The following is a 26,273-nucleotide window of genomic DNA, read 5'->3' on the forward strand; positions in this document are numbered from 1 at the left end:
CTAGGTCAAGCGTATTCGCTCCCTGGTAATCGAAACCCAAGCAATACAATCCCAAACTGGAGTAAGTTTGTACCTCCACCGTGAGGGGCCGAACCAGTATAAACTCTCTGTGTCCTTTATCCCGATTAGCCCCTTTAAGCTAACCTAGTTGTGATGGCTCCATGACTAAGTCCTTTCGCTAGGACATCTGTTGTGTTAAGTCCACGACAGTTGGCGCCCACCGTGGGGCCTGCGCACGGTGGTTTCGAGTTCTTGAAGGGCAGCTTCGCAGGGATCAAGGGATATGCTGTGGGCCGGATGACCAAGAGTCGTCGCGGCAAGCTCTACATCGACGACGCGGGCTGGGGCCCCGAGGCCGGCTCAATTGAGTACGGGTACCGAGTCCCCTTTGGCGGAATCCACGTCTTCATCGGCAAGATCGGCGAGTCGGGCCCTGAGCCGGACACCTGCAGAGACATCATCGAGATGGCTCAGCGTGCACGACCCACCAAGGTTCAACCCGCCGTGAAGCACGCCTTTGTTGGTTTTATCCATGGGGCGGAATTTGAGGAAGGATATGTGTCTGGTGGTGAGACGACCGTCTACTCTGATGGTGAATCGTCAACTGGTGAAACCAATTCAATGTATCAACCGCAGGACGGCCGGCCTCGGGGCTGTTCCGATGGCGACAATATTCCGGACCCCTATGAGCCGCCGAACAGGGTGGCGATCTTCTTGGCCGGTACACATCCGGCGCTCGGTTCAACGACCGCCGCGGCTGTGACCTCTAGCTCAACGGCTGCGGCGGCAGCTGGTGCTAGCGGCCCTGTGTGCCCACCGGCTCAGGTTTTGACAGAGTTGTTGGAGGCTTTGGCGACTTTGATGGGGATGGAGATAACCCCGGATACTCAAGAATAGCATAAGGCGGATGTTGCGAAGCTACGAGATGAGATAGCTCAAGCTAAGGAGGAACTGGCAGTGGAGAATGCTAGGATGGCCACGGAGCGAGCTGCTTTGGACGCTCAGGCACAACGGATTCAGGCGGACTCTTTCCGGCCCACCTTAGATAAAAATGCTTCAAATGAAATCATGAGAAGGAGACACCAGAGCCATTTACCTTCGGTTTACGATGCGAGAAACCTCTTCAACATGCCCGGGGCAGGGACCAGTAACCCGCCTGAGGTGAACCAGGCGGTCGAGGAGCCCGTGACCGGAGCGCCGGTTCAGCCACGCACTATGGATCCGCCTCGTTTGTATGTTACTCCGCCTCAGCATGTTCCGACACTGCCGGGTCATTATTCTAACCCTTTGGATAATACGATAGCTACGGCAACGCGATTGGCGGCTCTCCCAGTTGAAGGCGAGTCTCCGGCTGCAATAGAGACGCGGAGAGCCAGAGAACTTCTTCAGACAACACTAGATCAACAGGCGGCTTATCCGTACAACTGTGAAAGGATTCACTCAACCCCTCGACCGAGCCGGAGTTATAACAGGCACATTGACTCGCCAGCAGTTTCAAGCAGTGAGCAACACCGTAACCAGCCTCATGGGTATGACCCGGCGCGCGGTGGTGTCGATGCCCAGACTTTGGTGGATCAGGGCAGGGCGCGTCGGGAGGCAGAGCTCGCGGCTCAGCTAGCGGCTCAACAGCAATCCCTGGTTTATCCATCAACATCTGTGGAGGCAGGGGTGACCTCTAGAACCCTGGGTGTGCCATGTCTAGTGCCGGTTCTATGCAACGAGCGCTTGCCTAAGTATTTCAAGGGCCCTCGAAAGGTGCCTAATTACACAGCAGATCAACCCCCGGAGGCTTGGATCGAGAGCTATGAGATGGCTATGGAGATGTTGGATGTTAGTGATGCTGCATGTGCTAAGTATTTCACCATGATGTTGGATGGGTCGGCTCGTACCTGGTTGAAAGGGCTACCCGCTAACTCCATTAGATCATGGGCAGAGTTGAAAGCTCGTCTTATCCAAAAATTTAAAGACACGTGCAAGCAACCTATGTCGATCCTGGATTTGGATTCTTGTGTCCAAGGTGAGGGCGAGTCAACAACCAATTGGGTGCGCCGAATCTTAGCTGTTATACACTCATCAGACAGTATCAATGCCAGTTCAGCAGTCCTGATGTTGGAGAAGAAAAATTGTCGTCCCCCCCTTAAGCAGAAACCGGGGCGACTTAAACGCCACTTCAATGACATGGGATCTCGTCAAATATGCCGACCCTGGTAGTACCAACGACCCCAACTCTAATGAGGAGAAGGTTGGTAAGGGGAAGAAGAGTGGCAGTGCGAAGGGACAGCAGCATAACGCGGCGGGTCACGGTGGCAAAACGGTAAGCGCAAAGCTGAGGGCGGTTTAGACTTTGTGGCCAACACCAATACGCAGAACAATAATCAGCGTAAGAAGGGAAAGCCGCCCCGGCTTGGTGGGCCAAAGTTCAACCTGGAGGTGATGATGAATCAGCCTTGCCCAAAGCATGGTACGCACGAGAAGCCGGCCAATCATCTATGGAAGGATTGCTTCATCATGTGGGAGTTCTCCTGAGGAAGGCCGTGAGATTCTACGAGAGATTCATGAAGGGGATTGTGGTCATCATGCCGGATCTAAGTCTCCCATAGCCAAGGCTTTCGGTCATGGGTTTTATTGGCTGATGGCTCATGCTGATGCAGAAGATTTGGTCAGTAAATGTGATGGTTGTCAGAAATTTTCAAGACGAGCTCATGTGCCGGCTCAAGAATTGAGGATGGTTCCAATCACTTGGTCGTTTGCAGTCTGGGGGCTTGATATGGTTGGACCTTTCAAAAGGCCCAAAGATAAAAAAGACCCACCTTTTGGTGGCGGTTGACAAATTTACAAAGTGGGTTGAGGCAGAGCCGGTCAGTAAGTGTGACGCGGCGACGGCGGTTCAATTCATCAAAAAGGTGATTTTCCGTTTTGGTTATCCCCACACCATTATAACTGATGATGGCACTAATCTGTCCAAGGTTGCTAGGAAAGATTTTTGTCAATGAGAGCATATTCGCCTTGATGTATCATCAGTGGCTCACCCCCAGTCTAATGGCCAAGCCGAAAGAGCCAATCAAGAAATTTTGAAAGGCATCAAGCCCCAGCTTATGGTCCCTTTGCAGAGGACGCCGGGTTGTTGGGTAGAGGAATTGCCCTCAGTGCCATGGAGTCTCAATACTATCCCCAACAGATCTACGGGTTACACGCCTTTTTTCGTGGTCTATAGAGCAGATGCGGTTCTTCCTAGTGACATCCGTCACGACTCGCCCCGTGTGGCGGCTTATGTTGAAGCTGATAATGAAAAAAGCACGTCAGGATGCTATTGACCTGTTGGATGAGGAGCGTGACCTTGCGGCGGCTTGTTCGGTGATTTACCAGCAAGATCCGCGTCGTTATCATAGCCGCCGGGTTAAAACCAGGACCTTTCAAGAAGGCGATTTGGTGCTCCGGCTTATCCAGGATCAGACTGATATGGACAAGCTATCCCCACCTTGGGAAGGACCCTTTGTGGTCAGCAAAAATTTGAACAACGGGTCATACTACCTCATCGATGTTCGAGACCACAAGGACTCACGCATGTCGGAAGTGGAGACCCGCCGACCGTGGAATATTGCTCATCTTCGGCCTTATTACACTTGAGCCACCGGCTCTTGTGATGTACATACTTATATCAATGTATATATTATGATGAATATAATAAAGCCGGCATCCCTGATAATTCAGGGCCTCTGTCGTTTCATTTATGAGAATATGAGTCTTTATTGCCACTTCATACGATCACTTGGGGGCTTCCTGCTTATTGAGCATAGCTATGACTACCCTCTTGATCCGGCTTGTACGCCATGATTACAAAATACTTGGGGGCTTCCTGCTTATTGAACATAACTATGATTACCCTACTGGTCCGGCTTATATGCCTGAAATGAAATATTACTTGGGGGCTTCTTGTTAATGAACAGAGCTTTGTTGACCCTTGTAATAGGCTTGGACGCTAGGTGTATTCACCAAAAAGTCCGGGTTATCCTGCCTTTGTTTGCCTGCCACTCCGACCAGGTAATCCTGGAATGACTCGCTGTACTCTTGACAATCAATCTTTTAAAGACCTTGAATTTTTCAAAGTTAAAACGGTGATTGGTCATGTGAGGTCTGGCTTATGAGGGTTGAATTAAGGTTTAACTCAGCGGCTGCGTGGCCCTTGAAAAACGCTTGACATGGAGGCTTGGCAGCCTATGAATGCCTTGTTTTTTGTGTTTTCTGCTTTATATTTGGTTTGAACATTTTTTAGGTTCATCTTTTATGCCATGTTGATACATGGCTGAAAACTGATTAGAGCCATGTTGCCTTATGATTCATATACGAATTTATCCGGAGTTTTATTAACCCGACTTGGTTTTGGACTTTAAGTCGCCAGTGTATGATGATTATGTGCTTGGAGTGCTGTGCTCCAAGCTTTGGGATGTTACCCATTGCCGCATATGGTGTGATAAGCCGGCAGTATGAATAAATTGAATAGGGCGTTGTGCTCTGTCTTTGGGCTGTTACCCTTACTGCATGATGTATGATAAACCGGCAGTGTGAACAAATATCACAGGTATGATTTTGTTCTGATTATATGAGGTTTTCACAAACCGACCCTGGTTATGGACTATTTAGTCATCAGTGGTTTTATATGGGGTATTATGACCCGCCCTGGGGTAAACCGCCAGGGCACTTGTAATCTGCTTATGTGCAGGGAATGATGATAATAATGGTTTGCATAATCGATGATACTATGAAGCATAAGTGGCGGTTCTTTAAATGATGGATCGGCAGTGTTATGCAAATAAACACGCGCGATGGCGTGATAGAGCAGAATTGTTTAACTAGCCTATTACAAGGCATCTGGCGGCCCAAAAGGACAAGACGAAGATGATCATAGTGCCCCGAAGATGGAGATCAAAGGAGCATAATGATATTGGCCATATCATGTCACTATTTGATTGCATGTGATGTTTATCATGTTTTTGCATCTTATTTGCTTAGAACGACGGTAGCAAGTAGGATGATCCCTTATAATAATTTCAAGAAAGTGTTCACCCTAACTGTGCACCGTTGCGAAGGTTCGTTGTTTCGAAGCACCACGTGATGATCGGGTGTGATAGATTCTAACGTTCGAATACAACGGGTGTTGACGAGCCTAGCATGTACAGACATGGCCTCGGAACACACGCAATACACTTAGGTTGACTTGACGAGCCTAGCATGTACAGACATGGCCTCGGAACACGGAGGACCGAAAGGTCGAGCATGAGTCGTATAGAAGATACGATCAACATGGAGATGTTCACCGATCTTGACTAGTCCGTCTCACGTGATGATCGGACACGGCCTAGTTAAGCTCGGATCATGTTTCACTCAGATGACGAGAGGGATGTCTATCTGAGTGGGAGTTCATTAAATAATTTGATTAGATGAACTTAATTATCATGAACTTAGTCTAAAATCTTTACACTATGTATTGTAGATCAAATGGCCAACGTTGTCCTCAATTTCAACGCGTTCCTAGAGAAAACCAAGCTGAAAGATGATGGCAGCAACTATACGGACTGGGTCCGGAACCTGAGGCTCATCCTTATAGTAGCCAAGAAAGATTATGTCTTAGAAGCACCGCTAGGTGATGCACCAATCCCACAGAACCAAGACGTTATGAACGCTTGGCAATCACGTGCTGATGATTACTCCCTCGTTCAGTGCGGCATGCTTTACAGCTTAGAGCCGGGTCTCCAAAAGCGTTTTGAGAAACATGGAGCATATGAGATGTTCGAGGAGCTGAAACTGGTTTTTCAAGCTCATGCCCGGGTCGAGAGATATGATGTCTCCGACAAGTTCTTCAGCTGTAAAATGGAGGAGAACGGTTCTGTTAGTGAGCACATACTCAGAATGTCTGGGTTGCACAACCGCTTGTCTCAGCTGGGAGTTAATCTTCCGGATGACGCGGTCATTGACAGAATCCTCCAGTCGCTTCCACCAAGCTACAAGAGCTTTGTGATGAACTACAATATGCAGGGGATGGAAAAGACCATTCCTGAGGTATATTCAATGCTGAAATCAGCGGAAGGGGAGATCAGAAAAGAACATCAAGTGTTGATGGTGAATAAAACCACCAAGTTCAAGAAGGGCAAGGGTAAGAAGAACTTCAAGAAGGACGGCAAGGGAGTTGCCGCGCCCGGTAAACCAGTTACTGGGAAGAAGTCAAAGAATGGACCCAAGCCCGGGACTGAGTGCTTTTATTGCAAGGGAAGTGGTCACTGGAAGCGGAACTGCCCCAAATATTTAGCGGACAAGAAGAAGGCCGGCAACACCCAAGGTATATGTGATATACAAGTAATTGATGTGTACCTTACCAGTACTCGTAGTAGCTCCTGGGTATTTGATACCAGTGCGGTTGCTCATATTTGTAACTCAAAGCAGGAACTACGGAATAAACGGAGACTGGCAAAGGACGAGGTGACGATGCGCGTCGGGAATGGTTCCAAGGTCGATGTGATCGCCGTCGGCACGCTACCTCTGCATCTCCCTACGGGATTAGTTTTAAACCTCAATAATTGTTATTTAGTGCCAGCTTTGAGCATGAACATTGTATCTGCATCTCGTTTAATTCGAGATGGCTACTCATTTAAATCCGAGAATAATGGTTGTTCTATTTATTTGAGAGATATGTTTTATGGTCATGCCCCGCTGGTCAATGGTTTATTTTTGATGAATCTCGAACGTGATGTTACACATGTTCATAGTGTGAATACCAAAAGATGTAAAGTTGATAACGATAGTCCCACATACTTGTGGCACTGCCGCCTTGGTCACATTGGTGTCAAGCGCATGAAGAAGCTCCATGCAGATGGACTTTTGGAGTCTCTTGATTACGAATCATTTGACACGTGTGAACCATGCCTCATGGGTAAGATGACCAAGACTCCGTTCTCCGGAACAATGGAGCGAGCAACCAACTTATTGGAAATCATACATACCGATGTGTGTGGTCCAATGAGTGTTGAGGCTCGCGGAGGATATCGTTATGTTCTCACTCTCACTGATGATTTAAGTAGATATGGGTATGTCTACCTAATGAAACACAAGTCTGAAACCTTTGAAAAGTTCAAGGAATTTCAGAGTGAAGTTGAGAATCAACGTGACAGAAAAATAAAATTCTTACGATCAGATCGTGGTGGAGAATATTTAAGTCATGAATTTGGTACACACTTAAGGAAATGTGGAATAGTTTCACAACTCACGCCGCCTGGAACACCTCAGAGAAATGGTGTGTCCGAGCGTCGTAATCGCACTCTATTGGATATGGTGCGATCTATGATGTCTCTTACCGATTTACCGCTCTCATTTTGGGGCTATGCTTTAGACACTGCCGCATTCACTTTAAATAGGGCTCCGTCAAAATCCGTTGAGACGACACCGTATGAATTATGGTTTGGGAAGAAACCTAAGCTGTCGTTTCTAAAAGTTTGGGGATGCGATGCTTATGTCAAGAAACTTCAACCTGAAAAGCTCGAACCCAAATCGGAAAAATGCGTCTTCATAGGATACCCTAAGGAAACTATTGGGTATACCTTCTACCTCAGATCCGAAGGCAAGATCTTCGTTGCCAAGAACGGGTCCTTTCTAGAGAAGGAGTTTCTCTCGAAAGAATTGAGTGGGAGGAAAGTGGAACTTGATGAGGTGATAGTCACCCCTTCCGAACCGGAAAGTAGCGCAGCGCGGGAAAATGTTCCTGTGGTGCCTACACCGACTGGGGAGGAAGTTAATGATGATGATCATGAAGCTTCAGATCAAGTTACTGAACTTCGTAGGTCCACAAGGACACGTTCCACACCAGAGTGGTACGGCAACCCTGTCCTGGAAATCATGTTGTTAGACAACGGTGAACCTTCAAACTATGAAGAAGCGATGGCGGGCCCGGATTCCGACAAATGGCTAGAAGCCATGAAATCCGAGATAGAATCCATGTATGAAAACAAAGTATGGACTTTGACTGACTTGCCCGATGAGCGGCGAGCCATAGAAAACAAATGGATCTTTAAGAAGAAGACGGACGCAGATGGTAATGTGACCATCTACAAAGCTCGACTTGTCGCTAAGGGTTATCGACAAGTTCAAGGGGTTGACTACGATGAGACTTTCTCACCCGTAGCGAAGCTGAAGTCCGTCCGAATCATGTTAGCAATTGCCGCATACTATGATTATGAGATATGGCAGATGGACGTCAAAACGGCATTCCTTAACGGCTTCCTTAAGGAGGAGTTGTATATGATGCAGCCGGAAGGTTTTGTCGATCCTAAGAATGCTAACAAAGTATGCAAGCTCCAGCGCTCAATCTATGGGCTGGTGCAAGCATCTCGGAGTTGGAACATTCGCTTTGATGAGATGATCAAAGCGTTTGGGTTTACACAGACTTATGGAGAAGCCTGTGTTTACAAGAAAGTGAGTGGGAGCTCTGTAGCATTTCTCATATTATATGTGGATGACATACTATTGATGGGAAATGATATAGAATTCTTGGAAAGTATAAAGGCCTATTTGAATAAGTGTTTTTCAATGAAGGACCTTGGAGAAGCTGCTTATATATTAGGCATCAAGATCTATAGAGATAGATCAAGACGCCTCAATGGTCTTTCACAGAGTACATACCTTGACAAGATATTGAAGAAGTTCAGTATGGATCAGTCCAAGAAGGGGTTCTTGCCTGTATTGCAAGGTGTGCAATTGAGCACGGCTCAATGCCCGACCACGGCAGAAGATATAGAAGAGATGAGTGTCATCCCCTATGCCTCGGCCATAGGGTCTATTATGTATGCCATGCTGTGTACCAGACCTGATGTAAACCTTGCCGTAAGTTTGGTAGGAAGGTACCAAAGTAATCCCGGTAAGGAACACTGGACAGTCAGTTCTATCACTTTAATAGAGCCGCCTTCTCGGTCTCCCAGCTAGTTCTATCAGTGCTGAAGTTTTGTTTCAACTGTTCAATGTTTTCTAAGGCAGTCTTCAGCTCTGATTTGGCTTTTGAAGTCTCAGATTGCTGAGTTTGAATATTGGCCCTCAGATCTTTGACTTGGGATTCCTTTTCATTTAATTTAGCCTGCGACATGAACCACATGGAAGGAATTATGATCATGATTATTTTTAAAGTCCCAAGTATAATACACGTATTCTCCTTGGCACTTGGGGGCTAATGCCTATTGCTCTTTTTACGACAAGTTTTTATGATGGCCCGGGCAAAATGATATGATCCGGCTTATAAAGGCTACATAATTGGATTTTATTCAGCCATGGTGATCAGTCCCGGTTTATTCATACTGATTAAACCGGCCCTTGGGGGCTACAGATGCAAAGTTGATCACTGCTAATTGAAGTCCCGGCTTAACTTGATAGTTTAAGCCAGCCCTTGGGGGCTACTAGTGATGATGTTCATCTATTTGTGACTATTTGAAAGTCTACAGTATATTCAATTCTATCATAGGCTATAGACTTGGCGGCTGATAGAGATATATTTATGCGGAGGATTTTGTTGGATTACCTCAAAGCGCTCTTTCATCAAGTTGACCAAGCCGGCTTCAAAACCACGGCTGGTATACAGACGGTTTAAATAACCGGAGTGAATCTCTTGGGCGTTGAACTGGGTGTAGCTTTGCAAGTCTACCTTCCACTTGCCTTTATCAGCAGCAGAAAATTCTTCCTTGGCGCTCTGCTTGGATAAGGCAGTAGGGTTACCCGGCGCTGTATAACCAAGCCCGGTAATGATGACATCGTCAGCTTTCTCTTCAGTGGGCTTGATGGGACTTGGTGGCTTAGTAATGACCAGCTCAACGTCTATACGATCTATGGTGACGTCGTGCTCTTCTGGTGGCGGGTCATCAATGGTGTTGGAAATATGCCCTAGAGGCAATAATAAAAGGTTATTATTATATTTCTTTGTTCATGATAATCGTCTATTATTCATGCTATAATTGTATTGTCCGGAAATCGTAATACATGTGTGAATACATAGACCACAACGTGTCCCTAGTAAGCCTCTAGTTGACTAGCTCGTTGATCAACAGATAGTCATGGTTTCCTGACTATGGACATTGGATGTCATTGATAACGGGATCACATCATTAGGAGAATGATGTGATGGACAAGACCCAATCCTAAGCATAGCATAAAAGATCGTGTAGTTTCATTTGCTAGAGCTTTTCCAATGTCAAGTATCTTTTCCTTAGACCATGAGATCGTGCAACTCCCGGATACCGTAGGAGTGCTTTGGGTGTGCCAAACGTCACAACGTAACTGGGTGACTATAAAGGTGCACTACGGGTATCTCCGAAAGTGTCTGTTGGGTTGGCACGGATCGAGACTGGGATTTGTCACTCCGTGTGACGGAGAGGTATCTCTGGGCCCACTCGGTAATGCATCATCATAATGAGCTCAATGTGACTAAGGCGTTAGTCACGGGATCATGCATTGCGGTACGAGTAAAGAGACTTGCCAGTAACGAGATTGAACAAGGTATTGGGATACCGACGATCGAATCTCGGGCAAGTAACATACCGATTGACAAAGGGAATTGCATACGGATTGATTGAATCCTCGACACCGTGGTTCATCCGATGAGATCATCGTGGAACATGTGGGAGCCAACATGGGTATCCAGATCCCGCTGTTGGTTATTGACCGGAGAGGCGTCTCGGTCATGTCTGCATGTCTCCCGAACCCGTAGGGTCTACACACTTAAGGTCCGGTGACGCTAGGGTTGTAGAGATATATGTATGCGGAAACCCGAAAGTTGTTCGGAGTCCCGGATGAGATCCCGGACGTCACGAGAGGTTCCGGAATGGTCCGGAGGTGAAGAATTATATATAGGAAGTCCAGTTTCGGCCACCGGGAAAGTTTCGGGGGTTACCGGTATTGTACCGGGACCACCGGAAGGGTCCCGGAGGTCCACCGGGTGGGGCCACCCATCCCGGAGGGCCCCGTGGGCTGAAAGTGGAAGGGAACCAGCCCTTAGTGGGCTGGGGCGCCCCCCTTGGGCCTCCCCCCATGCGCCTAGGGTTGGGAACCCTAGGGGGGAGCTTCCCCCTTGCCTTGGGGGGCAAGGCACCCCTTCTCCCCCTTTGGCCGCCGCCCCCCCTTGGAGATCCCATCTCCCTGGGCCGGCGCCCCCCCAGGGGGCCTATATAAAGGGGGGAGGGAGGGCAGCAACCTACAGCTTTGGGCGCCTCCCTCCACCCCTGCAACACCTCTCTCTCTTGCGGAAGCTCGGCGAAGCCCTGCCGGAGACTCGCTACATCCACCACCACGCCGTCGTGCTGCTGGATCTGCATCAACCTCTCCTTCCCCCTTGCTGGATCAAGAAGGAGGAGACGTCGCTGCACCGTACCTGTGTTGAACGCGGAGGTGCCGTCCGTTCGGCACTCGGTCATCGGTGATTTGGATCACGGCGAGTACGACTCCGTCATCCACGTTCATTGGAACGCTTCCGCTCGCGATCTACAAGGGTATGTAGATGCACTCCTTTCCCCTCGTTGCTAGTATACTCCATAGATGCATCTTGGTGAGCGTAGGAAAATTTTAAAATTATGCTACGGTTCCCAACAAATGGTAGCCTCAACGGTTGGATGAGAGTCCTCTGGCATTTGCTTTTCCGGCTTAGAAGGGTCGGAATCTTCAGCCGGCTTGTTCAGTTTTGCCTTCTTGCTGGGCTTGGCCACGCCACTGAAAATAAGAAATACAAAGATGTCAGCATATCAATCAGGCATGAAGTTTCAAATGATTGAATACACCCTTACCTAGGCACGGTCTTGAAGGCTGGGATTTGAGTTCCCGTTGAGTCGCCGTAGGAGGAATGAGATGTTCCCTCATAAATTGAATCAGACGGATTAAGAGGTTGACGAAAAAGACCCGCCTTGGGATAATCTAAGTCAGAAATTTTTGAAACCTCCGCTTGACGTTTGCGAGGTGCTGGGGTGTTCGGTAAGCCGGAGGATAAAACTCCACCGCCGCTGTTCCAGGTTGTGTGGCGAACTTCATGTTGCTACTTCTTCAAAAGAAAGTTGGGATCCAAGTAAGCTAAAGGGTGAGAAAATCTTACTTTCCGGCTTGCCTGTCGAGTTTTCTATGTTGGCAGGGGTTCTGAGCCGGAGGAAAGAGTAATTACCTCTTCATCATTTGCACGGCTGGCCTCCGCATCATCCTGATAATGGTCATTGTCAATAAGATGTACAAAAAATGAGCCAAGGGAATCAAGTTGTACCTCCGACTCATTATCATCATCATTCTCATCCAAGTTGAATAACTCGGCGAGATTGGTCTTTTTCTTGGCAGGCTTCTTGATAGCTTTGCTCTTTGTCCAGGTCTCCTTGACTGGTTTATCTAACTTCCTCTTCCAGAAGGAGGAATCGGTCTGTACAAATAAAATGGGTTATAAGAAGGCAATTTGAATGAAAGACAGTGTTTAAACCGAAAATAGCTTAAAGGCTTACAGCTGGTGGTGGATTGAGAGCTCAGAAAGGATTCAGTCCAACTTTGCTGCAATCTTCCAGACTCTCATTCAGGAGAGTTTTTGTCATTTCATTGTTGTCTTCTTCAGTAATTTCTATCTCACAGTGGCGAAGTGGATCTTTCAAATCACCGGTGTACTCACACATTAAGCCGGGTCGACGGCTTAAGGGTAATATCCTCCATGAGACCCAGCATCGGACAAGGTCAATTCCGGCCAAGCCATTAGCCATAAAAGCTTTGATTTTTGAAAAAATGGGCGCGTATTTGGCTCGTTCCTTTGTGCTGATGCGGTCTGGCTGAGGGTGCCTGTTGCTAAGTCGGCTGGCGCGATAACCCGGTAGAGGATTTTCCCCTTCTGGAGAAGTGTCTCTGCAATAAAACCAGGTTTGGTTCCAGTCTTTGGGATGACTGGGCAGAGTGGCAGCTGGAAAAGTGGCTTCTTTCCGCCGCTGTATGGAGATGCCGCCTAGCTCTAGGCTGGGCCCGTATGTGAACTCGTTCTGCCGGTTTAAGTAATAGAACTCTCTGAATAGTTCTACGGTGGGCTCCTGTTGAAGGTACACCTCGCAAAATACTTGGAAGTTGCAGATGTTTGAAACAGAGTTGGGTCCGATATCTTGTGGATGGAGCTTGAAAAAATGCAGCACGTCGCGGAAGAATTTTGAGCCGGGAGGGCTGAAGCCCCGGTTCATGTGATCAGTAAAGGCAACTACTTCACTGTCCTTGGGCTCAGGACGAGTTTCATTGCCTGGAACCCTCCAATGGATGACATCTTTTTTGGCTAGGACGCCAGTCTGAATATATTCGTTCAAGTCTTCCTCGATGACCCGGGAAATGACCCAGTTGCAGGCAGTGACAGTCTTGACCATTTTTTAGGAAAAAGGCCTAAAATAAAGAAACATTACCGGCTTAAGATCATGCTATTAAACCAGACCATTGATTCAAAGGTAAAATGCTATAAACGGCTAACATATTAAGCTGGAGGATGAACATTGAAGTACATAGATATTCATATCGGCGGCTTAAAAGGGGACTAATGGTACCTACCAGGTTAAGGATTCTGCTGTTAAGCCGGACAGAGTTTAAAAGTCAAGTATATTGTGCCGAACCAAATTATAAGGATGAATAAGCAAGCATGGTTAAACCGGAGAAGTATTGTCGGGTCATGCAAGTTATGAAGCGTATGATGGCGGTTTAAACAAGGCTTAGTGTTATATGGTGGATCACGGTTTATGGTATAAGCCGCCATGGCAGTTATGGTACTTCAAATTTATCAATGAAAATTTTGCTAAGTGATGGACAAACAGATTTCACAGACTGGAGCTATGACTGTGGATCTACAGCAATGCAGAAAAGGCAGTAAATTCTAAACCTAAGGTGGCGGCAGCAGAAAAGTTCGTGTGCTCCGATGGGATTTTCTATGAAAAGGAAGTATTCTGATGATAAAAATGAAGGCTAAACTACTACCGCACAAGGTTCATGACCTATTCAGATTAAAAGCTATTTGAGTTGAAGGAAACAACGAAGAACAGATCTGAGTTAAAACGAGAGGAGCACTTACAGACGATGAAGGACAATGGTCGCTCGCCGGAGTTCTCTGGTCCGGTCAGGTCGATGCAGCAGCCTGAGTTGGTGAAGTGGTCTAAGGTCGCGGCGGCGGAGCTCGGGCGGCAGAGGAGACGCAAGAGAAAGACGAAGGCGACAAGGCAAGGGGGGGGATGAAAAAGACCCCCGCACCTATGAAAGAACATGCGGTGCCCCCATGTTTGGTTTTGGTAATTAATGACAATCTCTATGGACTAATGGTTGCCTTGAGTTATATTTGAAGGATTTGTCCATAGGCTTGTCTTGAAGTCCATGTGTTGGTTTCAAGGAGTTTATGTGTTGACCAAGGTGCTATTAAGGAATTATCCAAAGATTGGTCATGTGAGAGTTGAGCTTATTGCAAGCATGTCTTGGAGAAGAAGATTGGGTGATCATTCATGTCTACCTTCAAGACATCATCCAAATGAAGAGAGTTGGAAAGATTCAAGGTTGATCAAGATTAAGTCAAGAGTGAATCAAGTTGATCAACTCACAAAGCGTACAAGATTTACCAAGGGGTCAAGTGATCCCATGGTATGGTAAGCATTGTCCATTTCGCTTTGTATGCTAACCCATGGTATTCGAGAGAGTTCTTTGTGGGGTTAGGTTGCGGTGTGCAAGTTCAAGTGGAGGATCACGAAGGGATCAAATGCTTGAAGCTTGCCGTCCATTGTGGTAACAATGGATTTGTGAAGATGTGCGGAAGAGTGGCTCACCCATAGTGGAGTATGGGGGAGCAATCAACTAGTCTTCGTCGAGCCAACGCAATCAAGATAGGTGGTCCAACTTGAGGGACTCAAGATCGTCATCATCTAGCTCAAGTGGACCATGTGCAAGGCAAAGGTTTGCCCTTGATAGGTTTTCTATTTTACCGGTCTCATGGTGGTAGTTGGGAGACCGGGTTATAGGATTGATTGTCGTACTATCAAGGGGGGCTCTCGATGAGTAGCTTGATCGTATCGTTCGTAGAGAGCTCAAACCATTGCATCCTTGCATCATCTTTCTTGGTTCTTGTTTGGTTCTCTTTGTGAGATTTGGAGCTTATGGTCATCTTAATGACAAGCTCGAGTTCATCAAAAACGGAGCTCACATGCTTCTTCTATGATGTTTTCGATGTTGGAGGTTCTGCCGGTTCTTCTCTGTTGGAGGTTTCTCTCCTCACTGTTTTGATGCTACTCGTTGTCTTGTACCCAACAAGCTTGAGTTTGCTCAATTCAGAGCTCATTTGCAGAAGTTATGGAAGTTCTGGTTTTATTGGATCCGTCTGGTGTCTTTAGCTGCGTTTTGCAGGCATCCAAGTGCTAAACCCTCTGTGGCGTGCGGTAGTACTGCTCAAGGGAGCGGTAGTACCGCAGGGGCCAGCAGTAGTACCGCTCCTAGTGAGCGGTAGTACCGCTGCCTCTAGCCCAGAACGCTGGCGCGCACGGAAGTAGGCGCGGAAGTAATTTCTTACTTCCGCACCCTACGCGGTAGTACCGCTCCTGGTGAGCGGTAGTACCGCTGCCTCGTGTCCTGGTGCTGTTGTGTGCGGTAGTAGGCGCGGATGTAATTTTTTACATCCACCCTTACGCGGTAGTACCGCTCCCTGTGAGCGTTGTACCGTGCCGACTTTTTCTCGTAGCTAGCTCCAGCGGTTGTAGGTGCGGCAGTTATTTTTTACATCAGTGGACACGCGGTAGTACCGCAAGGGCAGGCGGTAGTACCGCTCCTGCAGTAGTACCGCCCTGTTGCCCCTTTGCAGTGTTGTTTCATTGGGCTTCTGCCGCCCTAGCGGCAGTACCGCTCGTAGGAGCGGTAGTACCGCTCGTAGGAGCGGTAGTACCGCTATGTGTGGGCTGTGAGCATAACGGTTGGATTTTCCCCCTCCTATAAAAGGGGGTCTTCTTCTCCAATGAACCTTATCCTTTGAGCTCGTGTTCTTCCCCCATTGTTGACCTCCTTCGAGCTTGCTAACTCTCAATCCCTCCATGGATTCTTGCTAGTTTTCGAGGGAAAAGAGAGAGGAGATCTAGATCCACATTTCCACCAATCACTTTCTCCTCTTTGTGAGGGGAACCCCTTGGATCTAGATCTTGGAGTTCTTGGTGTTCTCCTTCTTGTTCTTCCTCTCATTTTCCTCCCTAGAATTAGTTGCTTCGGTGGGATTTGAGAGAGAAGGACTTGGGCACTCCGTGTGCCCTTGCCATTGCATTTGGTGCATCGGTTTGAGTTCTCCACGTGATACGTGGAAGTTACAAGTTGATAAGCTTATTACTCTTGGGTGCTTGGTACCCTTGAGCTTGTTCCTCTTGGGTGCTTGGGCGCCCTAGACGGTTGGTGGTGTTCGGAGCTTAATCATTGTGGTGTAAAGCTCCGGGCAAGCGTCGGGGTCTCCAATTAGGTTGTGGAGATCGTCCCGAGCAATTTGACGGGTTACGGTGACCGCCCCCAAGGGTTGCCAAAGTGTACGGGTTCGGTGACCGCCCCCAAGGGTTGCCATTTGTACGGGTTCGGTGACCGCCCTCAAGTGTCCCTTAGTGGAATCACGGCATCTTGCATTGTGCGAGGGCGTGAGGAGATTACGGTGGCCCTAGTGGCTTCTTGGGGAGCATTGTGCCTCCACACCGCTCCAAACGGAGATTAGCATCAGCAAAGGTGTGAACTTCGGTATACATCGTCGTCTCCACGTGCCTCGGTTATCTCTTACCCGAGCCCTTTACTTATGCACTTTACTTTGTGATAGCCATATTGTTTCTTGTCATATATCTTGCTATCACTTAGTTGTTTATCTTGCTTAGCATAAGTTGTTGGTGCACATAGGTGAGCCTAGTTGTTGTAGGTTTTGTGCTTGACAAATTAACCGCTAGGTTTATTCCGCATTTGTTCAAGCCTAAACCGTAATTATTTTAAAGCGCCTATTCACCCCCCTCTAGGCGACATCCACGATCTTTCAGCCTATTTATAAGAGGGTGGATACAAGGAATACGCGGGAATCGAGAAGGCCGAGATCATCATGTGGCTATATGGACGCCTCGATTTTCGGGATGATTATTAAGATAAAGATCAGTTAAGATGTTCCGAGCCTCGTGCGAAATTAATGCAAAATGACGTCATGGCGGGTTAACATAATTCTGTGAGCTGACATCATGGCGGGTTACAACAAACTCGTTAAACTGGCGATGCAAGATTTTGACAAGTCAGGTAATGGAGATTGATATGAACAAGTTCAAATCAACCTGGAGCCTGATGTTGGGGATATAACTATTGGGTATAAACCGCCCAGGAGGGGCCGGGTCGTACCACTAGCGACTTATTGATGAAGATGGCGGGTCATAGCAAGCCTATTGACAGCCCAAGACCCAGAGACGACTTAAGACCCAAGAGGATGAACTGCCATATGTATGACTTGTATTGTAATTTGTAAGGCAAGCTTAGTTGGTCACCGAGTCGGACACGTTGTGTATGAGCCGGCAGGGACTCTGTAAGCCGCCGGGCATCAACATGTGTATATAAAGGGGTGACCCGGCGGCGAGTTAAGCGCAAGAAACAAGAGATCGAGAACTAGATCAAGCGTATTCGCTCCCTGGTAATAGAAACCCAAGCAATACAATCCCAAACTGGAGTAAGCCTTTACCTCCACCGCGGGGGGCCGAACCAGTATAAACTCTCTGTGTCCTTTGTCCCGATTAACCCCTTTAAGCTAACCTAGTTGCGATGACTCCACGACTAAGTCCTTTCGCTAGGACATCTGCCGTGTTAAGTCCACGACAATATGTCAAAATGTTTTTCAACACAAGTTGGAATAGTTGAACAGTAGAATCCTACTTACCTCTAATTTCCATCTTGTTACAACAAGTCAATGCGAGCAACAATATGCAGTTAAAACTGGCAAATATTATGACTCATCCAACATACATAAAGTAAAAAATGACAAATATAGGTGAGGATATCCATCTTTATTCAAAAGCACATGGCATGGTCTAAAGTTGAATTGTAAATGCCAATTCTTCCGAACAAACCTGACATCAATGTCACTGTAACAACAAAATATTGTTGCCGAAAATATAATGACATAAGTACGTAGTAACAGACAAATTATTTCACCATATAGCAGAGATAGAAAACACATAAGTCAACATATTCAACTTGATATACATATTAATTTAGAAAGTTTGTGTATGGTGACAAAATCATTTAATGAAGAAAAACAAAAGTTCAATTAATTAATCTGGTTACTTCGCAAGCACGACAAAACCAAGTTGACACATGTTGCCATATTATGTATAATACATGAAAAATGGTTTAATTTGATCCCAGAAAGGCACACAATGAAATCAAAATGCACCAGTAGACAAGCATTTGATTTTTTGAAATTGAAGTTTCTATTCTTCTATATAAAATATAACTTTCCATTTTCATGTCCTTAACTACTATCAACTCACATCATCATCATGTAACATGTTGCTACTACTAGAATAAACATGGACACTGGTAGTACAACTATGCAAACATTGTGAGACCATAGAAGCATGCAACAACTAATAGCCTAATATGACGGCCAATAGTTTTTTTTGGAAATGAGGTAGATAGCACAGCTAGAAGTGAACAGTGACTCGTCACCATAAAACACGGTGATCGACAAAAACTTTAATGAGTCTCCAAATCACGCACAAAGACACCTTTCATGGTGATGTTTTAGGCTGGCCATAGTGGGGGTAACATAAGTAGTGTCATGCACTTGGGATTCAGAAACATGCATATGTGGCAGTCAATTAAAGAAGAGAGAGATGGTTATAGTAACATATGTAGATACCGTAACATAATAAATGTTATGCTACTGTGTGTCATGCATGACAATAAATGAGACCACCTATGATACTAATCTATGTTACTACTATGCACTATGGATGTACTAGTATCATACACTAGTATCATATGCATGATACTGGTATATGATACTCCCCACTATGACCAGCCTTAAGGGCCACACACAAATATGTCGTGGTGTTTTAGCATGTACTTTGTTTGGAATCTTGAGTGTGTATACAATTTTTTTTAGCTCTAAGACTACCAGAGAAAGAACGTCTCAGTTACAACAAAATGTCAACGTGAGAAATAAATGCAACAAGAAAAATTAGGAAACATATTTTGGCACATCCAATGGATATAAAATAATAATAATTATAGGCATGGTCGTGTGGATATCGATATTAATTTGCACATGAGATGGACGAAAGTTGACCAAACAAATCAAACACCACCACCATTGCTACAACAAAATAATATTGCTACAATATAATGGAATAGGCAATGCCAAATAAAATATCTCACCATATCACAGATATATGAAGCACATCACCGAGATACACATGTGAACATCCACTTTAGTTCGCGAAAGCCGCGGGCCTACTCAAAAATTCATTTAGTAGCGAAGAAAAGCCTAAAGATCAATTAATACGAAACATGCAATTGACTTTATAGACCAGACAGAACAAAAAAGATATGTCAATGGCGGAAATATGTCATTAGTCTAAAATGGACAAATATGATTTTGTCAATGCCAAGAGATACACAACATGAGCTCAAAAATCAAAATGCAAAGACCCACTCTCACCATTATACTAGTGGTATTCTTTTTGGCAAAACCTCAGTGCATGCTTTTCTATGGAAACCAGAATCTTCATGTAGTAATGTTGTAAGTAAATGTTTTGAAATGAAAACAATTAAAGCATGCAACAGCTAATGGCGTGGCCGAATTGAAAAGTAGACGGATGGAAGTGACCGAGCAACCTTCCAGCGTCTACGCGCTGATTATTTTAGGAAAACGTTTACTCGTACGCGTTTCCCGAACGCGCACGAGACCCCCCTTTATCACCGGAGACCTCCCCCAAAACCCACCACCATTCCCATCCCATACGCGCACCGCACCGCGGCGCCGATACATACGCCCGCCCTCGCCCCCCGCATCACTGCTCCACCACCACGCGGGACAGCTCACCACAGCCTGCGCCGCACAGAGCGAGCGAGCGCCGCAAGAATCCAAGAACCGTCGGCGGCGGCGGCGATGAGGGCGGCCGGGGCAGCCGTGGCGCTGCTCTTCTTCTTCCTCCTGGCCGTCCCCGGCGAGGCGGCGGCGGCGCTGCCGAGGTTCGCGGAGGCGCCGCAGTACCGGAACGGGGAGGGGTGCCCGGCGGCGACCGCGGCCGGCGTGTGCGACCCGGGGCTGGTGCACATCGCCATGACCCTCGACGCGCACTACCTGCGGGGCTCCATGGCGGCCATCTACTCGCTGCTCAAGCACGCCTCCTGCCCGGAGTCGCTCTTCTTCCACTTCCTGGCCGCGGCGCCCGGGGACGGCGAGCTGCGCGCGGCGCTGGCGGCCTCCTTCCCGTCACTGCGGTTCGAGATCTACCCGTTCCGCGCCGAGGCCGTGGCCGGGCTCATCTCGGCGTCCGTGCGCGCCGCCCTCGAGGCGCCGCTCAACTACGCGCGGAACCACCTCGCCGACCTGCTCCCGCCCTGCGTGCCCCGGGCCATCTACCTCGACTCCGACGTCCTGGCCGCCGACGACGTGCGCCGGCTCTGGGAGACCCGCCTCCCCGCCGCCGCCGTCGTCGCCGCGCCCGAGTACTGCCACGCCAACTTCTCCCGCTACTTCACCCCGGCCTTCTGGTCCGACCCGGCGCTCGGCGCGCGCGTCTTCGCGGGCCGCCGCCGCCCGCCCTGCTACTTCAACACCGGCGTCATGGTCATCGACCTCCGCCGCTGGAGGGCCGGCAACTACCGCCGCCGGATCGAGCGCTGGATGGAGATCCAGAAGGAGAGGCGCATCTACGAGCTGGGCTCGCTGCCGCCGTTCCTGCTCGTCTTCGCCGGCGAGGTGGAGGCCGTCGACCTCCGCTGGAACCAGCACGGCCTCGGCGGCGACAACGTGCACGGCAGCTGCCGCCCGCTCCACGACGGGCCCGTCAGCCTCATGCATTGGTCGGGCAAGGGCAAGCCGTGGGACCGCCTGGACGCCGGCAGGCCCTGCCCGCTCGACCACACCTGGAAGTCCTACGACCTCTACATCGCCGGAGACGCGAGCAGCGCCGCCTCGCCGGCTTCCGGGCCGGCATTGTCCGCCTGGTAGAGGGAGCCCGTAGCTGCACTGACTAGTTACAGTAATTCTTTTGTTGGTTAGGCGGTTCTTGGCAATGGCAGCGCTGCGGCTGCCGTTGCCGTCGGCTGTACAGGGCGGCGAGGGGGGAAGGAAGGGAGGGTCGCCGGCGATTGCTGCGCGAGGAGGAGGGAGGAGAGTGGTGGATAGAGAAAAAAAGAAGAGCTTGTTCTTTTTGGTAGAAAATCAGATTGGTTATGTGGGGGGATTTGGATTCTTTTTGCTCGAGGTGGACATTCTAGGGGGTTGCCAATTCGCTGGATTGGTGGCGATGTACAATTCGTTGATAGTGCTAGGAAAGACTGGGATTTTGTTCTGTTGTTATTGACGATTCTTTCATTCATAATAAGACTATGTGTTCTTGATCTGAAACTCTGGTCTCTGCATTTTTGGGTTGCGTCAAATTCAGTTGAATTGAGTGGATTCTCACTGTATGTTGTATCTGGTTCTGATGTGGTTTCTCCTTGGAAGGCTTACACTATCGCTCGAATGTCAATCTGATGAAGAACATAGCTGAGTTCTGCATTTTTGTAGAATTCAGAACCAGGGCAACCATGTCCTTCAGATTGATGGAGGCATGGGCTGAAATGTTGAACTGAAAAAGAGCAATTTTCGCCGGCAAAATTGGCTGTTCCTGATGTACTACATTCTCCTGTGATTGCACAATTCCTCTGTTATACTACAACTCTGTTCATTATTTCTCTTCTGCAGGAAATCAATACTACACACAAGGGGCTTGTGACTGGGGAGGTTCAAAGTTTCTCTTCAAAATCTCCTGTGCCCAATCAATTTCCCGCCTGGTTTAGTGCTACTATTTGAACTGCCCATCAACTACATTTGTTCTTGAGCAACACATCTCTAAACAAGTGAACATATCATAATTTAGGATGTCAAATCATTTTGCTTGCACCACAATCAAAGTGGCCATTTGCTGTTTAACTTATCCGCTCGCCAGCTAGCCCAGGCCACTAGTACAATCATCCCAACTGATGAGGAGCTCCTGCTAGCTCATAGCCGAAGCCTTGAAGCACCTCCAACCAAATGGAAGACTCCCATAGCTCCTCCATAGTTTATGCACACATGTCAAAGCTCACCCACCTTTACACAAGCACAAGAAAGGTCCAGCCAGGAGGCAGCCAGCCAATGATGAGCTAGGGGAGCTGCAACTGCAAGTCTAGTGCAGTTTCCAGTGCAGCTAATCATCGGTGTCTTCTAATCTTGCTTCCTCCTCTCGCTTTGCCTTTTGGCCTCCTCCGTGCTGTGCACTTTGTTTGAAATGTGATGAATCGTGAACTCCTCCCCTCTCTCGTCTCCACCAACTGGGCATCATCGGCCACCCCCCCTTTTTGATAGCCCTGCATGATTGATTATAAAGGAAAAGGAGAGAAAAGCCATTGTTCTTGGGAAATCCGGTACCTGCAATGATGGTGCATTTCGTGGTGGCGTTGTAGGAACACGTCGTTTTCGCCTAGTGCTGTTTTCATGTGAGAGATGCTTTCTGGCCGGCGATCCATGAACCATCCGCCTACTGACGAAGGAACTGGATCCGATCCGTTCTGACCTCCGATCAGAAACATCGACCGTCGCAGCGGTCGGTAGCATCTCCTTTTCGAGACGAGAAATTAGGCGGTGGCGTATCTGTCCAGAATCTAACGGCGAGCGGAGGCCGTCGTCGGCGCAAAAGTTACTGCGGTGATCCGAGTGGAGGGTGGGCACTGTTCCTACTATCGGACCATGGACTGTGGCAGCGGCCGGATTTGGCCGCCATTACTGGCGTTGGTGCCTCCATTATTGATGGTGGCCACCGGATTCAGGTGGTGCGGCAGGCGGCAGGAGGTACACGCGCGCAGTAAACTCGGTCGATGGCCGACGGAGGGAGGGGAGGGGAGGGGGAGGGCCGTCGGCGCGCGGCGACGGCTTCGGATTCGGCGGCATGTCGTAATGGCACGGGCTGGTGCTGGACCGGGAGTGCCTGTCCTCTTGCGGAAGCGAGCTGCCGTCTGCGCTGAAATCAAATCGTCGTCGTAATGGAACGTGGCAGCGCTGGGTTACGTCCCAAGATTTACTGGGAGGTGGCCGTGGTGAAGGATGGATCGACTGTTCACGCCTTCCTTTAATTTGTAGGAATTTTGTAGGAATTTTATAGGATAGGATTTGCAAAGAAAAAATTCGCGCTTTGGTTTATAGGAACGGATTCCTATGGATAGGAATTAGTCCTTCACATTTTGAAGGAAAAAAAACATTAATCTAGAGTCAATGAAAAAATTCCTATCTTATACACCAAATGACATCTCTTTCTTTTTAGGAATTGAGATGCATGTCACCTCACTTCTTGTGATTTTTTCTATTCCTATAAAATTCCTATCCTATGAACCAAAGAAGGCCTCTGTTCTGAGAGTAAAAGATGCGCAATGAAATTTGCGCCAGGTCAAATTTGGTACTACTCTCTCCATTCCAAAATATAGTGCATCTTTGGTTCCCGTGCTTCAACTTTGACTATAAATTTAACCAACTATGTCCATCGGAGGGAGTACTGTAGTAATGCGCAAAAAAAACGGAGTGTATCTGTTTGGAATTACTCGTCCAAGAAATGAATGTATTTAGATGTATTTTAGTTGTAGATACATCCATTTTTGTGACAAGTAATTTCATACGGTTAAGTTTCTTTGAAAGCACGCAAGCACATAAACCTTTGTGAAAATGTCCAAGCCTCAAACACGCACTCTTGCATGTACATTTGCCCGCTGAATTTTTTTGCTGAAAAATCGTTGTGTTGTTCTGCTAGAAAGAGAGGTTTCATTTCATCGGGCATGATCCACACCACACTAGAACTGCCCCAGACTAGCAGCTACGTCCATCGGACCACTCTAGCCAACACATACACACGGTGCGTTGGTTTGTGGGGATTCAGATCAGACCATACTTTTGCTAACTCGTGACTGACCCTATTTTGAGTGCGACGAATCTTTACGAGCTTTATCCTTTTTCATGAGTGAATCCACTTGCCTCCTGGCTTCTGGAACAAGGACGCATTGCATTGTGCGTCGTCATGTCCCTCTCCAACAATGCAGCAGAGATGAGATCATTGTCAACGCCATGGAGCAACCTGAACAGCAGAGACTTGCTCTGCTTCTTTGATGGTCAGACATTCTGATAGTGTGGCGAAATGAACATGTGATGTGCGGGTTAGTGGCGAAAGAAAAGTAGGAGTCCGTGGCGCCTGAAGTGTTCGGCCGGCCGGCCGGCTCTGCCTCCCTGAAACGAGTTTCAAAAGGAGGAAGGGGTCCTTCAGAATTTGGTCGCGCCTGAAGAAGTGTTCGGCCAGCCGGCCGGCTCCGTCTCCCTGAAGTGCCCACATCGGCACTGCTTTTTTTTTTCGAGGGAGACATCGGCACTGCTAATGTCCAATAGTGATAGGTCGTTAGTGTTACTAATACAGCAGTAAAAGATGTACAGCTGATGCACGTATTTGCTTTTTTATGATTTTTTTTTTGTAAAATGCAGAGATACATATAAGCCATAACCTCAAGTACACATTGTAGCATGTGCATTTGCTTTATGATAAAAATGTACTACAAAACAATCATGAAAAACTACCCTACATTGGTTTTGGCTAGCAAACTTCGCAAATTCATCTTTTTTCCGAAAGGGAGGATAACCCCCGCCTTTGCATGCGCTGAACGATGCATACAACCATGTTTATTAAATTATTCAACAGGGACTGACAATATAAATACAAGGATCAATACAAAGCCATCTTTCTGGTGACCTATGTCGCTACACTTACATGCTTGACGATGTGCCTTGACCGCATCAATGCACACCATCTAATCCGGTGGCTTCACAAAGTTGCCGTTGGTGCGAGCCGAGAGCACCAACCGATCTAGCAGACCCACAACGTGCACCGCATGCGCGCGCTCTAGGATCGTGCGCCGTCGTCTCTTTTTGAATTCATGACTAGCCCTATTTTGAGTGCGATGAGCCTTGAGGAATCAGTAGCTTTATCTCTTTTTGCAGAGCCGCTCGACTCTTGGCTTCTAGAACAAGCACGGAGTGCCTCGTCAATCGTCCTGTCCTTCTCCGGATCAGATATCATTGTCAACACCATGGCCCATGGAACATTTCTCACATCAAGGATCACCGGTGAAGTCGTCTACTGATCAGTGCTCCCACACGTGTGGAAAGCTCGACCTGTAAGAGGAACATGTCATGTGCAGAGTAAGTGGACACAGAGGGGATGATTAAAGGTGTAAGTGGAACGACTTGCGAAAGGAAGAGAAAATTCTTCAGAATTCGGTGGTGCCTGAAGTATTCGGCCGGCCGGCCGGCTCCGCTGTCCTAAAAGGCGCACGTAATAAGCCGTGCTAATGTCTGGTAGTGATGAGCCGTTAGTATTTGATTTGAAGGCCATGCAGCACTCGTTGTAGTGCATATTTTTTCGATAAAGAACATTTCATTCAATTGATATATCGAGGCGATACAACCATATTGAAGAATGCCCGGCCTCTGCATAGCGCGATGCACACAGCCAACATGTCCAACAAGCCTAAAAATAAATATCGTTTTGCAGCAAAAGTAAATCGGTCCAGCCTAGGGTGGGGCAACTCCTATCCGGAGATTACACCGCCATCCATGTTGGGAGAAAACCTCCCTGGTTGTATGCTCCAGCCGTGTAGACGCCATCATAAAAATGTCTCTGTCCTCCGGCCTCTGCATGATAGACCATGTACGGAGCCATCGCGTACACACATGGATAACCTGCACAGGAGATGAAACACATTTATTATTAAAAATCACATCATTTCTGGTAAGCCACAGTGCCCAACATAAGGCAGCCGCTCCCACGAGTAGATGTGCAGAAAATTGTTTATCGATACCCCGCAACCAATTGCCGAACATGTTACGCGCACAACGTGGGGGATATAGATTTGAAGCTACTTGAACTATGGCCCAGACTACATGAGTAAACTTACACTCAAAAAATAAGTGTTTGATGGACTCGTCATGTTGGCAAAAGACACATGTCTTGCTACCT

The 26,273-nt window shown here is 47.7% G+C and overlaps 1 protein-coding gene across 1 annotated transcript; it reads left to right on the forward strand.

The window, feature by feature from the left end:
- The first annotated feature begins 19,959 nt into the window (after positions 1–19,959).
- Positions 19,960–21,610, forward strand: LOC109755076 (probable galacturonosyltransferase-like 9). Its single transcript, XM_020313961.4, has one exon. The coding sequence runs from the start codon at positions 20,144–20,146 to the stop codon at positions 21,209–21,211; it is 1,068 nt and encodes a 355-aa protein (XP_020169550.1). The 5' UTR covers positions 19,960–20,143; the 3' UTR covers positions 21,212–21,610.
- Positions 21,611–26,273: the final 4,663 nt, after the last annotated feature.

Source organism: Aegilops tauschii, chromosome 7 (assembly GCF_002575655.3).
Source record: "Aegilops tauschii subsp. strangulata cultivar AL8/78 chromosome 7, Aet v6.0, whole genome shotgun sequence".
In the NCBI taxonomy this organism is placed as follows: Eukaryota; Viridiplantae; Streptophyta; class Magnoliopsida; order Poales; family Poaceae; genus Aegilops; species Aegilops tauschii.

Excerpts from the sequence above, each read along its gene's own strand:
- LOC109755076 (XM_020313961.4), top strand. The coding sequence starts at position 20,144 with ATGAGGGCGGCCGGGGCAGCCGTGGCGCTGCTCTTCTTCTTCCTCCTG.